The sequence below is a fragment of the Cupressus sempervirens genome, chromosome 4 (genome assembly GCF_028749045.1).
Source record: "Cupressus sempervirens isolate cs-2001-9-10 chromosome 4, ASM2874904v1, whole genome shotgun sequence".
Lineage (NCBI taxonomy): Eukaryota > Viridiplantae > Streptophyta > Pinopsida > Cupressales > Cupressaceae > Cupressus > Cupressus sempervirens.
The window spans coordinates 631,386,181-631,403,961 of NC_143121.1; the positions used below are offsets into that span (position 1 = coordinate 631,386,181).

Sequence of the window (17,781 nt, forward strand, 5' to 3'; positions counted from 1 at the left end):
TGTTGTCTTTTCCAGCTCTGTCTTAAGTGACCCTCATGGTTGTTCTTTTTGGAGGTCTGTTTCATGTTGTCCTATGTTGCTTTTCTTTGATGTTTACATCTCTTGTTTATCTCTAGACTTTTGGTCTTTGTAAAGGTTTGGGTCCTTTAAAACCTGTTTTTACTTGATCAAAACTTTGCAATTTTGGCCGACAAAGTGCATTTTGTAAAACCAACGGACAAATGATTTAAAAAACAGTTGAAGATGGCTGTAGCTATTGGAATGAGTCTATATATTTTTCACAGGGTCAAGGCAAGTGTTGTATTGAATTTTTGGCCATTGAATAAAAGCAATCTGTTGGTGTTTTCTGAGCATTTTGGCTGTCATTTACAATTTTCATTGTTTTAATGGTTTGTGAGGCATGATGTGATCAAAGATCCTTGAAGCCCTCAAAATCACCTTTCTTTTGAAGATGGTTTGAAGATTTGGTATTAACTTTGGTGTATTTGGAAAGCAAATCTCTTTCGGGTGGTTTGAAACCCTCATCCACCTAGGTTTTTTGCACAAATGAAGGAACTTGACCTTTCTTCCTTTGGCCAAAAATTCTGAAACCTAGGGGAAAGATAGGCCATATGATGTACTTTTAATATTCTGAGGGCCCCAAATTTGTTTGCATTAATGGCTAATAATGGAAGCAAGCCCTAGGTCTGGCATCTTCATGTGACGGGCCTAGTTTAGCATGACAGTGTGTAATTGAGAGAATTACAACATGGTAGAAGGGGTTTGCATGAGTTCTGAAGTTGTGGTAGATGATTTGTGAGTTGGGGTTGGGGGGGAAGTCCCAAGTCAGAGATTGGAAAGAGTAAGGTCTAATAGTGAAGTTGCCATTTGCAGGGAGGCCTAATAGGGCTAACTGCCTAGTGTGTTCAATCTATAATTACCCACTTAGATTCTTGATCAAAGTCTGGCTTTGGAACATTTTATACAATTCCCAAAAGGGTATCTAGAATGAACATTTGTTTTGTCAGGTATAAAGGTGTTTAAAAGGCCATTTGTGAAGCAAGTACCCTTAGTCTCTTCGCGGGTCTGGTCTTGTGTGGTTAAATTGAGTTGTTTTGATCGAAAAGGGTGGGAATTGTTCTAATTTGCAGACTAGGGTAAGGGTGGACCCCCATTATCATTCAAGCTCCATAACTAGCCTAAAGCTTAAAGGGGCTGATAAGATAGCCAAGTAATTAGGAGCAAAAATATTGTTAAGAAGAGTATGTGTAGTAACCTTTCCAAACATGTTTTGGAACATGTGTAATTGTGAATAGAGCATGGTAGAACAAGTTGTTGTTCTCTCCTTATGTCATTGCTCTAGTAGAGTGAAGTAAGTGGTCCCTTGTAGGGAAGAGTATTTGAGTTAGGGTGTATTGAAAGGTTGTTCAATAGTTACTCATGACTTTTATATCTTATTTTGGGGGACTCACAACTCTTCATTACATATTTCTTGACCTTTCATTGAATTTTGTTAATTTATATTCTATATATGTTTTAATTAAATGTTATTATAAATTTTTATCATTTGAATCCTATTTCGGAAAGGGGACATTAAAGTCCGCCTTTACCAAAATTGCTTGCCCTCAGGCAATGCCAAATTTTGTATAAATCTTTCAATGTGGATAGCTACTATTGCGCAACTTTGATATTAACCAAAACAATGAGAATTTGCAACGTTTACAATTTTAAGACAAGTTTTTTCCCGTTTTCTAGAGAAAAGGATTAAGACCCTTTTTGAATGGCATCAAAACTATTTTGGATTGACCACTGTTTGCCAGTATATCCATATCTTTGGGTTTACTCTAGTTATTCTCATATTATAGATCTGTTGAACCCTTGGTGTTTGGTCTTTGATCGTTGTCATTGATGTCAATAATGTAATTATAATGAGCATATGGTATGGTTAACATTATGTAATTATCTTATTTGATGTTCTTAAATATTGTTCAAAACATATTCAAGACAAATGCTTAAGTGTTAAACAATTGACACTTAATGTTCACATTGGTTTAGAAAATGGTTATAAAAAATAGTTTTGGTTTATGAGAAAGTCAACAAGCTTTTTATATCAGATAGACCCCAACTATTATACCTTTTTGGAAAGGTCTTTGAGTTAGCTAAAATGGGTCTTTGTTAGTTTTTGCATAACACATGTATGGAAAGAGGAAAAGTCTGTTTATCAGAAACAATTACCAAAGTGTTATGACAGTTTTAACAGTTTGAGCGGTTTTGGTCTAATGGAAGTTTGGGGTATGTACTTGTCTCCAAAATTTTGACTTTCTTGGTTTATAAGTAGATGATACATTCCTCTAAAACATCCAACAGGTGGTTTTGATAGAAGTTGTAGAATTGGTGTGGAATTTCTTGTAGATCGAACAGTTTGCAGGCAGATTTTTAACAGCAAAGAAAAGGGTAATGCTTTATGTTTCTATTTTCATATTTGTGATTTGATTTTCATTGTAGAAGTTTATCAGAGGTAGAAGAAGAGTTATATATTGCTGCTTCATTCATTCATATCAGTATTTGATCAGATTTTTTAATGGAAAAAGAAAATATATTTGGATATTGGATGTTTTGAGGAGAATAGAAGTATATCCTGCATTGTGTTTTCAACAAAAAGTTGAAACTATTGATTCATGATTTGTGTTGTAATAGAGACCATCCTCTGATTTTATATTTCATTTGTTCATTTTGGAAGTTGGTACTTATTGTATTCAGGAAGTTGGTACTTCAGGCGTAAGGAATTGGTGTTTCTAAAATAGGGTGTTGGTGCTTCCCAGAGTTGTAGCTCTAAAAATTTTGCCCAAGAGGCCAATAAAGTTTCAGATTCAAAGTGGTTTTTTACCCTAAGGGGTTTTCTACGTTAAAATATTGTGTCACTTTGTTATTTATTAATTATCTTGCTCACGTGTTAAATTTTTATAACTTGTAATTGTTTCGAGTTTTTAAAAGTATTTTGAACCACTGATTCACCCCCCCTCTCAGTGGTGTTTGTATTCCAACAAGTGGTATTAGAGCAAGGTTCCCTATATCAAGTTTAACAACTTTCGGTAGATTTTGGTTGAGTGGAATACTTGTCTTTTATGGCTCATGATAGTTCTTCAAAGCTTCCTATATTTGATGGATCAAATTATGCTTTTTGGGAAGTAATGATGCAAACATATTTGTTATCTATTAATGTTGATGTTTGGGCTTCAATTGTTAATGGTTATAAAGTTCCTAATACTTTACCTATAGATCCCGATGAAAATAGGAAGTATGAAACTAATATGAAAGCTAAATTTTCTATAGTTAACAGTTTCTCTAAAGATGTTTTTGTTAAGGTAATGCATTGCAGTTCTTCTAAAGAAGTGTGGGACAAATTGAAAAACACATATCATGGTAATGATAGAGTTAAAGAAGCCAAGATACAACATTTGAAATCAAGATTTGAAGACCTTAAGATGGGTAATTATGAAAAGGTAGAAGACTATCTCCTTAAGATAGATGAAACTGTAAATGGCATAAGAGGACTTGGTGAAACAATTGATGATATTGATGTTGTAAAGAAAGTTTTGAGATCTCTTCTTGATAAATTTGATTCTAAGATATGTTGTATAGAAGAAACTAGAGATATTAACAATTATACAATGGAAGATATTCATGGAGCACTTGTAGCTTATGAAATGAGGAAGTTTGGCAAACAAGAATCCACGAGCAAAGAAGCAACACTCAAGGTGGAAAAGAAAGTGAAGCAAGTCTCTTTAGAATTAGAAGATCTTGATGTTCTTGAAGCGCATTTATCAAGGAAATTAAATAAAGGAGTAGGTAAATACAAAGGTAAACTTCTTTTCAAATGCTTTAATTGTGGTAAAATAGGACACTTCGCATCTAAATGTCCTTATAATAGTCATGATGAAGTTGATGATGAGAAAGAGAAATCAAGTAAAAAGAAATTCTATAACAAAAAGAAGTTCTTTAAGAAGAAGAGGAGTTTGATTGCTGATGTATCAAATAGTGATTCTAGTAGTTTTGAATGTGATGAAAATGAAGTTTCATTCATGGCTATAGAAACTACTTGTCAAGAATCAGATAGTAATGATGATGTTGAACTTGTTGAAGCTGATTTAGAAGGTGAATTTCTTTATGCACTTAAAAAGATCAAGGAATTAAAAAGGAATTTAAGTGTTCAAGAAAATCAATTGTTGAAAGAAAAAGAGAACTTTGAAAAAGAAACTAAGGACTTAAATCAACAAGTTATAGAATTGAAATTACAAGTTGAGGAACAAAAGAGAATTGTTTTTGTTACTAAGGAAGAGTTAAATTCTAAAGATCAGAAATGTATGAGGTTAATGAATGAAGTAGTATCATATACAAGAAAGTTAGAAAAATATGAGAACACTACTTTGGATGATATGTTAAGGAAACAAAGAAGAACTCATGATCTAACAATAATTGGTTTTGAACTTGGACAATGTTCTGGTGACAAAAAAGATAAATCTTTATTCGAGATATTTAAATCTGAAAGTAAGGATACAAATCAGAATGCTACCACTTCAAATGCAGGTAAAAATGCAGATTTTAATCAGATTTATAATGATAAAAATCAGGTTATATCAAGCACTTCATTCATGGGAAAAAGATACTCAAACAAGTTCACTTCTTTCTTTGATGAGTATTGCTTCACGTGTCATCAATATGGACATAGAATAAGTAATTGCAGATTCATGTCAAGGAGATATTCAAAGTTTCATTTTGGTTATTCCTTTCCTAAAATGAATGGTCTAAGATGTTACAAATGCAATCTCTTTGGTCATGTTATGAGTAATTATGAAACTAAGTCAATTCAGAATGATCAATTTCATGCTAGTCTACAAGTGGATAAAGAATTTGATACTAAAGTGACTAAGATATGGAGGCCCAAGATTAATAAGTCTTTGTTTGTTCAAATGGCTCTACATTCTGAAGAAAAGGACTTTTGGATTATTAATAGTGGTTGTTCTAGACGCATGATAGGAGATAAAACAAAGTTTGACAAATTGAGTAACTACAAAGGTGGCAGTGATAGTTTTGGTGATGATTCTTCAAGGAAAATTAAAGGTTTGGGTTCTTTGATGCTTAGTGACAAAATGTCCATTCATGATGTGTCACATGTTGATGGATTAAAGTACAATCTTCTAAGTGTTAGTCAAATTTGTGGTCATGAATATGAAGTTGTTTTTGATGACCATGGTTGCCAAATCAAATTAAAATCTGGACAGTTGGTTGCATCAGGTAAAAGATCTAAAGGCAATGTATACAATTTAAAAGATATCACAAATAGTAACAATCATGAAGATGTTTTTCTTATGGGATAGGTGAATGAAAGTTGGTTACGACACAAAAGGCTTGGGCACTTGAATTTTGACAACTTGGTAAAAGTTAGTAAGCATTAGAAAGTAAGAGGTATGCCATGTATAAGTAAGCCAGAGAATGTTATTTGTGAAGGCTGTCCATATGGTAAACAAACAAAGGCATCTTTTCCTTCAAAAGAATATTTTGCTTCTAAACCATTGCAATTAGTGCATATTGATTTATGTGGTCCTACAAGGACAATGTCGTTAAATGGTGAAAAGTATTTCATGCTTTTTATAGATGATTATACAAGAATGACATGGGTAACATTCTTAAAGCATAAATCAAAGGCATTTAACAAGTTTAAGATTTTCAGGAAAATGGTTGAAAATGAGTCAGAGATGAAGATTAAATGCTTACGATCAGATAAAGGTGGTGAGTTTACTTAAGATGAATTTGTTGATTATTGTGAAAAACATGGCATCAAAAGACAATATGCAGCATCTAGGACACCTCAACAAAATGGAGTTGTTGAGAGAAATAATCGAACAGTAAAAGAAATGGCAAAGATTGTTAGATGAATCTAAAGTACCAAGTAGGTATTGGAAAGAAGCAGTTCAAACAGCAGTATATATTTTAAACAGGGCACAACTAAGGGTAAAAACTAAGTACACTCCTTATGAGTTATGGTATAGACATCTTGCATCTATTAAGCATTTTAGAATTTTCGGAAGTAGATGCTTCATTAAGAATTCTGATTATAAAATAGGAAGCTTTGATTCAAGATGTGATGAAGGAATCTTTTTAGGATATTCTTTTCAAAGTAAAGCTTACAAATGTTTTAATAAAAGGTTGAATAAACTTATTGAAAGTGTACATGTGAAAGTGGATGAAGTTGTGCAGGATAAAAAGGAAATAAGAATGGATAATACTTTCCTACAAGACAGTGATAAAGACTTGAAAGAAGTAGATAATAATGTTGATGAAGGTAAAAAAGTAGGTAATAGAGTTGATGAAGGTGAAGAAGAGATAAAAGATCAAATAGAAACACGAGAATCCAAAGGTACAAAGGCTATAGGAACAAGATTGAAGAAGTATCATCCTCAAGAACAGATTATAGGGGATAAACATGCAGGTATTCAAACAAGAACAAGAACTACATCTAGTGAATGTGCTAATCTCTGTTTGTTATCTCAGATTGAACCAAAATCATGTAAAGAAGCTAGTATGGATGAGTTTTGGCTTAATGCTATGAAAGAGGAACTAAGTCAAATTGAAAAGAATAAAATTTGGTAATTAGTGCCTAGACCTAAAGATAAAAATGTAATAGGTACTAAATGGGTCTTTAGAAATAAACTTGATGAAAATGGAAAGATATCAAGGAACAAGGCTAGATTGGTTTGTAAGGGTTATGCACAAATTGAAGGTGTGGACTTTGATGAAACTTTTGCACCAGTGGCTAGAATTGAAGCAAATAGAATCTTTCTTTCATCTTCAACTTTCAAGGGCTTTAGAATGTACCAAATGGATGTTAAAACGACATTTCTTAATGGTTATCTTGATGAAGAGGTTTATATGGATCAACCTGAAGGATTTGAAAACAAAGACTATCCTAATCATGTCTACAGGCTAAAAAAGGCTCTTTATGGTTTGAAACAAGTTCTGAGGGATTGGTATTCTAGGTTGGATCAGTATCTAATCAAAATTGGCTTTGGAAGAGGTGGTGTTGATAGCAATTTGTACATATATGATGCATGTGATGATGTTCTCAGTGTTCTTGTTTATGTTGATGATATAGTATTTGGATCCAATGATGATGCTTTAAGTCAAGGTTTCTCAAAGCTTATGCAATCGGAATTTGAAATGTCCATGCTTGGGGAACTATCCTATTTTCTTGGGTTGCAAATTTCTCAGTTGGAAAGTGGTATATTCTTATCCCAAACTAAGTATGCAAAAGAAATGTTAAAGAAATTTCATATGGAAGATTCTAAGCCCATGTGAACACCAATGATAACAGGATGTAAACTTACTAAAAATGATGATTCTCTTAATGTTGATCAAACTACTTATAGATCCATGATTGGTAGTTTACTATATCTCACAACTTCAAGGCCTGATATCATGCATGTTGTATGTTTGGTTGCAAGATTTCAATCTTCAACTAAAGAATCTCATGTTATGGCAATTAAAAGAATTTACAAATATATTTAGGGTACTTTGGATTATGGGATTTGGTATCCTAAACATGATGATTTCAGATTTGTTGCTTATACTGACTCAGATTGGGCAGCTTGTTTAGATGAAAGAAAAAGTACTTAAGGAGCAGCATTTTTCTTGGGTAATAGGCTAGTGCATTGGCATAGTAAGAAGAAAAAATCTACTACACTTTCTATTGCAGAGGCTGAATATATAGCCGCATGTTCTTGTTGTCAACAGGTCCTTTGGATGGTTCAAACTTTATCAAATATGAAAGTAGCAGTATCTAAACCAGTTCCTATCTATTGTGATAATCAGAGCGCAATCAGCATTTCTAAGAATCCAGTTATACATTCACGCACGAAGCACATTGATGTTTGTTATCATTTCATAAGGGAACATGTCTTGAATGGTAATATTGAATTAGAATTTGTTCCTTCTTCAGATCAGCTTGCTGACATATTTACAAAACCTCTCTCAAAAGCCACATTTGAAGGGTTAAGAACAAGATTAGGGGTTTAATCTCTCTCTTCTCTTGCATAAGTTCATAAATGAGTGATAGGTTTCAGGGGTAGCATATTTTGCTTATCTTTTTGTTACACTGAAACCTTGGTATATCTCCTTTGTCATTGACGTCAAAGGGGGAGAAAAATGAAGAAGATGTCTACATGATGGATATACAGGTACAAGTACACATAGATATACAGGTACAGATACAGGATATACAGGTGGAAGTTGGTATTGACATTAATGCCAAAGGAGAAGTATGTTGAACTCTTGGTGTTTGGTCTTTGATTGTTGTCATTGATGTCAATAATGTAATTATAATGAGCATATGGTATGGTTAACATCATGTAATTAGCTTATTTGATGTCTTTAAATATTGTTCAAAACATATTCAAGACAAATACTTAAGTGTTAAACAATTAGCACCTAATGTTCACATTGGTTTAGAAAATGGTTATAAAAAAAATAGTTTTGGTCTATGAGAAAGTCGACAAGCCTTTTTATCAAATAGGCCTCAACTATCATACCTTTTTGGAAAGGTCTTTAAGTTAGCTAAAATGGGTCTTTGCTAGTTTTTGCATAACACATGTATGGAAAGAGAAAAAAAGCCTATTTATCAGAAATTGTTACCAAATTGTTATGACAGTGTTAGCAGTTTTGAGCGGTTTTGGTCTAATGGAAGTTTGGGGTATGTACCTGCCTCCAAAATTTCGACTTTCTTGGTTTATAAGTAGAGGATACATTTCTCTAAAACATCCAACAGGTGGTTTTTATAGAAGTTGCAGAATTGGTGTGGAATTCCTTGTAGACCGAATAGTTTACAGGCAGATTTTCAACAACAAAGAAGAGGGTAATGCTTTCTATTTCTATTTTCATATTTGTGATTTGATTTTCATTGCATAAGTTTATTAGAGGTAGAAGAAGGGTTATATATTGTTGCTTCATTCATTCATATCAGTATTTGATCAAATCTTATAATGGAAAAAGAAAATATATTTGGATATTGGATGTTTTGAGGAGAATAGAAGTATATCTTGGATTGCATAAGTTTATTAGAGGTAGAAGAAGGGTTATATATTGTTGCTTCATTCATTCATATCGGTATTTGATCAAATCTTATAATGGAAAAAGAAAATATATTTGGATATTGGATGTTTTGAGGAGAATAGAAGTATATTCTGGATTGTGTTTTCAACAAGAAGTTGAAACTAGTGATTCATGATTTGTGTTGTAACAGAGATGATCCTCTGATTTTATATCTCATTTGTTCATTTTGGAAGTTGGTGCTTCAGGTGTAAGGGATTGGTGTCCCTTGAAATTGGTGTTTCTAAAATAGGGTGTTGGTGCTTCCCAGAGTTGTAGCTCTAAAAGATTTGGCCAAGAGGCCAATAAAGTTTCAGATTCAAAGTGTTTTTTTACCCTAAGGGGTTTTCCATGTTAAAATATTGTGTCACTTTGTTATTTACTAACTATCTTGCTCATGTGTTAAATTTTTATAACTTGTAATTGTTTCAAGTTTTTAAAAGTATTTTAAACCACTGATTCACACTCCTCCCCCTACCCCCCCAGTGGTGTTTGTATTCCAACAAGATCAACCAAATGTAGAACCACACATGGAACATACACTTGAAAACATAAAATATACACATGAATGCATGAAGATACAAAGTACACACAAATGTATAAAGACATGAATTATACACAAAGAATACACACAATACACACATTGTTAGATTCCTTCTTATTAACTAGAATGATTCCTTGTTTCATCTTTTAGGGTATGGGATTCAAAATCAAAGCTTTCATACCATTTGTAATGTCCCCAAATGGGACTTCACTTAATTTACCCTAAAATTTTCAACTTAGGGTTTTGATTATGCTTAAGAATGACAATTTACTTTCTCTGTAATGTTCCCTACTAGGAAGATGCCCATTTCCAATGATTAACATACATCACTATGTGTTTCAATTGAATTGAATTAAGCAATAATGAATGATTCATAATACATTTGATAGTTAACATACTTAAACTCCAATTCGTTACTTCTCGTCTAAACATCAACCCTTAGAAGGATGGGGAATTAATTGTCCTTAGGGTGCTTGGAAACCAATTTACAAGGAAGCTCCCCCAAGGCACTGGTAATGCATGTCCATAGCCTTCTTGGAACTTTTCCCTCGAGGCTTCAAAAATGCATGTCCTAAGCCATCTTGGGGCTCACCTCCCTTTTGAGGAATTATTCTGGCTCTCTAGACAAAACCAACCTTTCTATGCTCCTTTACTCCTATCTTGTCTTCTTCTGTTCTCCATATCCCATTCAAATGAGATCTCCTCCCTTTTATATCTTATTTTGAGGGAGTTACAACTCTTTAGTACATATCTCTTGACCTTTCATTAAAGTTAATTATACTATGTTATAGTATTATTATTTTTTAATTCTTATTGTTTAATATAATGTATTATGAAATAATATTTCAGAGGGGGACATTATAGAGTCAACAATCAGGGAGGCATCATGTCTCATGCTTCAAATGATATGATAAGATGGGAAACACAAAAGGAAGGACCCTAGGTGAAAGTCTTATTTAGGATGGGGAAACAAAGTGACCCTCAAGGTGGTATATGGGGATGAAGTCTATGAAAAGGTTGACAAAGTTTCAACTAAGTATTAGGGGGGAATTGATAATTGGTTTGCTAGAGTGATGCATGGCAATAAAGATAGTATTGGAAAAGAACCCCCCCAAACATTGATGAGCGACAAGCATAGTGCACAAGGGCAACTAGCAAGGAAGAAAAATAGGGTTTCGAGGTGATAAAGAAAGCATGACCACATGGAAGACTTGAAAATCACTATAATACCTTAGTTTGTATTTTTTGGTCTTGGACACTTGGCTTTGGTGATCCCTGTCAGATGCTTGCCGGCTAAGCATCTAAAACCAATGGCTTTGGATATGAATTAAAATATCCCTTTTGCTTATAATACTAAAGCAATATATTGGTTCCTATTTTGACTATTTGAACAACACTAATATCCATGCACATGTTAAGGTATTTGTTGATGAGAGTTTTTGTACCACTACATAACATATTAGTAATTGAATATTTGATATAGAGTATCAAACACACAATTCCTCTTTTGAAAAGTTAATGCTCATGGGATATGAGAATAACTCCAATGTTCCTTACACTTGGGGATACTCACTCAGTTTTATCGATGTGATTTGTTGGTAATCATGTAGGCGGCCTTACGCAAATTGTAGAGGATAACTTGGACTTTGGTGGGATGATGGAGATGGTGGTTCGGTGTGAATGCTAGATGATGTTGGTGGTAAAGTAATGGTGGTGGAGGGTGAATGGTTCTTATGATTGGTATCTTTCTAACTCTCTTCCTCTAAATTCCAAGTCATAAACTTCTTGCTATCCTACTCCTACTCCTATGGATGGAAGATTAGCAAATGGATTCGGATCGAATCTAATGAAAGTTAACCAGTGGCTCCACCTTCACAGATGCAATGATTCAAAGGAAAAGTAAACTAGTTTTCCACACAAGGCTTCCCAACAAATTGCTAGGATGCTAGTGGTCTAGTATTGATCCCTATCAAACATCTACTAATGCTACCATACAACTATCCATCTACTTTACTCTTACTTAACAACTTGAAATGCAACCAACTTCAACAACTTGAAAAGAAATTTTACTCTAACTATTTGGAAGTAGAAACCATGCAATAATACCAAAGGCTCTTAATCACCATGCAAGTCACAACAATGAGAAAGAAATAGTGAATTTTGGCATTATCTTTGCAACAATTTTCTTCGATCATTACAAATGAGAGCAAATGGCCTTATATAGAGCCCAAAATGTACAACCAACGGTAGAGATAAAGAGGCAAAATCGACGATCCAGATTGAATTCTAGAAACCCTAATTAGGGTTGCCACCCCATCGGCCAATGAGAAGACACCACCTCGTCAATGGACCAATGAAAAAAGTGTAAAAGTGGCAACCAATGAGAAGGCACTAAAATGGTGGCCAATCAAAATTAGACACTTGTCCTATCCTAGAAGAAAGAGAAATTGCCACTTGGGCTTACATCAAATGATCTTGTAATATAACTCTCCCTTTCTCTTTCATTCTTTTAGCTAAGGCAATGAACCTAGCTAGCCTTTCGTTGACTTCTTCCATGGGAGGACAAGGTGTGTGCTTTATCTTGAGCTCCGTCGATTTCATCCTGCTATTTGCTGCTTGTAGTGTCTTCTCATGATCTTTCTCATACTCTTTTGCGAATCCAATAAAAACATTTAGGGAGGAAAGGGTGTTCAAATGTTTCTTTTTGATAGCAACCTTTCTTAACTCATCCAATCTTGATCCAAGTCTTGTCTCATTGATATCCTTTTCTTTGGTGTCTTCAAAATCAAGCGTCACCCCAATGGTTGCTCATCATGGTTGAAATGGAAGTGTCGACGTTTGGGCTGTGATGTGCAATTGTCTTCTGTATCTCTTCTTTGTCAAGGGGGATTGTCCTTCCTTTAGTCTGTCCTTCACTTGTATCATGTTTACTGTACCGACATTGATATCGGTTATTCGCCTCATTTTTGAGGAAAAAAGTTGTTTTGGGCATCCTATCCTCTTTGTCTCTCTTAGTGTTTGTTCTCTTAGGATTCTTGCTTGCACTACCATCCTCCATCTCGTCGCCCTATTACGGGATGGTAAAGTGGTAGACAATGAATGCAAGAAGAAACAAGGGAGACAATATCTGGACAAGAAAGAAAAAAGGAAACCAGCTTAAGGACCCCTTTCAACTCTAAATGATTTAGAGTTACCTCTACCGATAGCCGGATCTTTCTTTTGGAATTTAGGATCAGACTTTGAGAATTTCAAATCCCTTGCAAATCAGAATTTTAATCTTTTGGAATTGTGAACCTTTTTGCCCAAAAAAATTAGACTTTCATTATGTATTTCTTCTCCAAATAAAATTGCTCAGATCTGAAGTAAAAAAATGCAGTCCCTCTAGAAGAAATCAGACCCTAACCATAAATTGCTTAGGGTATAAAAATCAGATCTGCCCTCTCAAAAACGTGCCAAGGATGGACAATTCTGCCCTCAAATGAATTCGCCCAAGCATGGAAGATGTTCTTTCTCAATAAAAATCACCACACATGAGAGAAATCAGACTGCCCTAGTAAAAATTGCCCAACATGAAGAAGAAATCTGCCCTTTTCAAAATTGTCGAAGCATGGAAATTCTGCCCAAAGAAGAAAATCGCCAAAGGAAGGAGAAATCTGCACTAACAAGAAAAATTGCCCAAGGAAGAGCTGCTACAAGTCAAAATCGCCAAACACCAAAGAGTAGGAAGATGAGAAGTGAGGAGAAAATAGGAAAGAGTTTCCTCTTATACTCAACTCTCCTACTCTCCATAGCTGGCTGACTGGGACCCTAGGAGCAAGAAAATATTAATTAGAACACCAAAATTGGCCCCCAATTAAATGCTTGGCCAAAAATTAACTTTGCCAAGATAAAATTTACTTTTAAAAAAAATTGCCAATTAGACCAAAATTGCAAAAAAAAAAAAAATAATGCCTTGGAGATGCTAAATGTTTCTATTTAATGATGATTTAGCAATTAATATGTCATTAAAGTCGGATTTTGGCTAGTCAAAAGCCATTTTTAAATATTAAATTACCAATTTCATTAAAGGCTTAAGAATTTTCAAGGCAATTTTAATCCATTAAAGCCAATTTGTGCAATTCGATTCAAATCGATTTTGCCAAGCAATTTTAGTTCTTGACAAAAAAAAAATCATTTCTAGAGTCTAAAATCGATTTTGCAATTTGATTTCATCTTCATAAAATAAATTTTTTTTTTCCACCAAAGAAATTCAAGATTTTCCAAAAAACTCAAATCTAACAAAATTTTACCTTTTGAAAATTATCCAAATTTATACAATTATATCAAAATTTTCAAAAGAAATCGCCTAAGTACAAATTTTGCAATTTTATCTTATCAATTGTTGTTTTTTTTTTTTTTTTGAAAATTTAGCCCGGCCTAAGGATGAAATTGGTTGTTTTGGAAAATCAAGTTGAAACCGGGTGAAAATAAACCTAGCCTTCTCCCCTCTGGCCCTGAAGGTGTCCAAGACTTAAAATTAAAAAAAAAAAATTGAATGAAAATTTTTCGGACAACTCAAAAATTTGCCATGGCAACTAAAAAGAAAAAGGGGGGGGGGGGGGGTCCCCAAAGTTTTGGGGCGATGGTGTGAGAACCTCACAGCAGTATTCTTTTGAGTTATTCCTTTAGGAATCACCTAGATGCAATGAATGCTAAGTGGATCATTCATGATCACCAAAGATGGCTTCGTGTGAATACTACTCATAAGATAGGGGTTGATAAAGGTTGAGCCCAAAGTCGGGAGCTGAATCATCATCCTATAATTTGATACACACCAGAAACAACACCCATATGAATATTATTTTGCATTATGAACATTCTGATTCAACATTTGTATTGTTGTCAGTTAGTGGAATTGATGTTTACTGGATTGGCTTTATCTGATGGGAATTTTGTGTAATGCGACATTGGTTTACTTTGCACCTATTGTAAAATACTACAAAGTAACCAGCACAAGGAGGTAAACATTGAATTTGCATTTGAAATTTTTTTTTTTGCTGTCACTGAAAGTACATCTGAATTTCAAAAATCCATGTGGACATTACTGTGGTAGATCCACTTATCGATGGCACAGAGGGTTCGAAAATGAGTAGAATCTCAAAATTGCAAGTACGCCATTTAGAGGTAACATACTGGTGCAAAACAAAGATAGCACTAGATTATTACATATTGGGGTAGAACTGGTAGAAACAAGAGGAATGAAACAGATGCCGTAGGCAGAGGATATACATGGTGAAATGTAGGAATAGTTTCATGAAAATATGTAAGTATTCAAAAAGAATGGGATATATCTTGCTCTCCAATATAAAGTAACGTGCACAGAATTATTTATCGATATTATCATATATTTGGGCAAACACAAAAAAGTACAAGGGACATTATAATTGATTCATGATAAAGAGTTGCTTCAATCTACCCTCAACAGAACTGGAGTGTTGCTCAATGTTTACAGTATTCTACATTCAAATACAAAATCTGTTTGCTTCTTTCATTGTATGCATTGTTTTCAGTCTGAAAACATTCCCTTTTCTTTCTAGATACGCATACTTTGACTTTGTCTGTAAAAACTTGCTGCAAAGTTCTTGTAGAGGTACTAGAAAATTCTTTGAAGATCTTCCATGGATAAATTTCAATAGGTATCTATGAAAAGTCATTAAAAGTTTGATGGAACAAGCATGGAGTGAATGCAATGGATAAAAATAATAAAAAGCTATTGCATATTCTTGCAGAAAAATGTTTAGTGTTTTCTTCCTTCACATGGTCTATGATATTTAATTGGACATGTTTTTCTAGTTAGTTGCATCTGACCAGATTTTCAGCATTGAGTTGGCCATCTGATTTGAATTTCTAGAACTCATAGCTTGTGAAATTGGTCTAATAGCATCTGACCAACAGCTGGATGAAAAGTTTGCATCTGAAAAGCCATTACTCAATCTTGCCAAAAATTCTTTTTCTTTCATCAAACAGTCTATGATATTAATCAATCATGTTTTTATCCAGTGGCATCTGACACAGCCTTGAGTTGGTCATCTGACTTGATTTTATGTATCTCAATGCTATTGAAATTGGTCTAATAGCAGCTGATTGATGGCACTTCGTAGATGGAATACGCGCCGAGTCACCAATCGCCTGTAGGAAATTCGTGACTTGCAGAAAAAGATGTGCTTAGGATCCTGAAATTGCATGTGCCCTTGCAGTTTTAATTATTTACAGACTTCCCAAGTTCTGATGATGCCCTCCTGACATTTTTAACAGACACGTACAAATGTTTACAGCCCTTTCTAACAATTGTTTACAGGCATTTTTACTAGATATTTTCAGATTTGTGATTTACAGGTTATAACACTCTACCTGTCAGGCAGATCAAAACCCTATCCATTTTGTATAAAATTTATGTTTTTAAAGGAATTTAATTTTTTTCAATAGCACAGTTTTGTCTGATAGCTGCTGTAAACCATGCCATCTTGTCACCTGCTATTTTTTCTTTGTCATGCATGCACTAATAAGTCACTAATATTTCCTTGGTTTTCTGTCAATAATACTTTAGGCAATGAAATTATGGACTAGATCACCCTTGCTCTGCTGTGTATATCTAGATCTTTTTCTATTTGGTGTGTTTGAGGGAGAATGGTAACTATTGGTTGATTGATCCTACCACTTTCATTGTCCTTTTTCATGCCTCCAATATGTCACATATAGGGCACAACTGATCAAATTATAGGTTGGCTAAGCACATCTCTGTATGGCCAACATTACAACAATTTTTTTCTCAATGACTAGAATAATGTGAGAATCCTTATGATTGGATTCACTGCACCCTATATGTGTGACTCTTTGTTGTGATTTCTATATTTTCTTAATATTAAAGGACGCTTTAGGAGCATTGCTTGAACTTTGTGGATGCCTATAGTTATGTTAATTATTGCATGAGATAAAATAAAGTCTTGATGCATCATTCTTTTTAAATTTTGAGGGTACATACTATAAATGTTTGTTATGCATATGGCTATGTTCCTAAATATGATTCATCCCTTGTAGTTATTAAATTTACAAGTCTGATTAAGGGATATGTTTATCATTATCACAGAGTTCACCCTAATATGATGTAAATCAAAAGTCATAGTTTGTAACATATTTTCTTTTGGATGATTGTAGAGCAGGTAGGAGTGACGCCAGAAGGAGTTGAGCTGCCTAGATCTGCTGTAGACATAGAGATGCAATTAAAAATAAAAAACATAGCAGAGGAATATCGACCCAACATTCCTGTTGGACCTGATCCTAAATGGAGATACATGTGGAGAGTGGGACCTCGACCATTGAAGACACGCTTTCAGGTTAGATACAAGACATAACCTTCATGGTACATATGGTTAGTGCTTTTTCAAGCTACATCGCCTGCATTATCGCTTATATTTTCCTTCTTTGGCTAGGAACTAAACTCGGAACCTGTTGTCCCAGAGGGTTTTCCGGAATGGGTTGAGACAATGAATGGATGGGGCTATAAGATGATCTCAGCTGTGGAGGTTGTCCATAGATCCTTTCTCATTTCTTTCTAAATTAGTAGTACGTTTCCTGTTTATTTTTCATATTTTATTTGATTCTTGAAGTCTTTGCAACCTTATTTCCAAAATTTCAAGTTTCTATGCAGGTTGTTGCAGAGATGGCAGCTATTGGGTTTGGGCTTTCAAAAGATTCCTTTACATCGCTTATGCTAGAGGTACAGTCCATGATATTATCACTTCATTAGATCTGTAAAGTGTGCATTTTTTGAGCATTAATACTCCTAATTGTTTCCTCCTGATTTAATTCCCTGACAATTGCAGGGACCCCATTTACTTGCCCCTACAGGTAGTGATCTTTTGCGGCATGGAAAAGAAGGAACTGTATTTGCAGGTTATCATTACGATCTCAATTTTATGACAATCCATGGTCGAAGCAGATTCCCTGGTCTTCACATTTGGTTGCGAAATGGTCAGAAAGTTGAAGTAAGTGTTCCTGTAGGGTGTCTTTTGATCCAAGCTGGCAAACAGGTATTAAAGCACATCTTGCATTTTTACTTTTAACAATCGATTTTTGCT

At 34.2% G+C, this 17,781-nt stretch overlaps 1 protein-coding gene across 1 annotated transcript in view; it reads left to right on the forward strand.

The window, feature by feature from the left end:
• The window catches only part of LOC149562824 (2-oxoglutarate (2OG) and Fe(II)-dependent oxygenase superfamily protein), a 62,244-nt gene that overhangs the window by 20,387 nt on the left and 24,076 nt on the right, over positions 1–17,781 (forward strand). The window contains exons 2-5 of the mRNA XM_089826274.1: positions 16,864–17,037; positions 17,134–17,226; positions 17,352–17,420; positions 17,527–17,733. Of these exons, the coding sequence (XP_089682400.1) occupies positions 16,864–17,037; positions 17,134–17,226; positions 17,352–17,420; positions 17,527–17,733 (543 nt within the window). The remainder of the gene's footprint in view (positions 1–16,863; positions 17,038–17,133; positions 17,227–17,351; positions 17,421–17,526; positions 17,734–17,781) is intronic.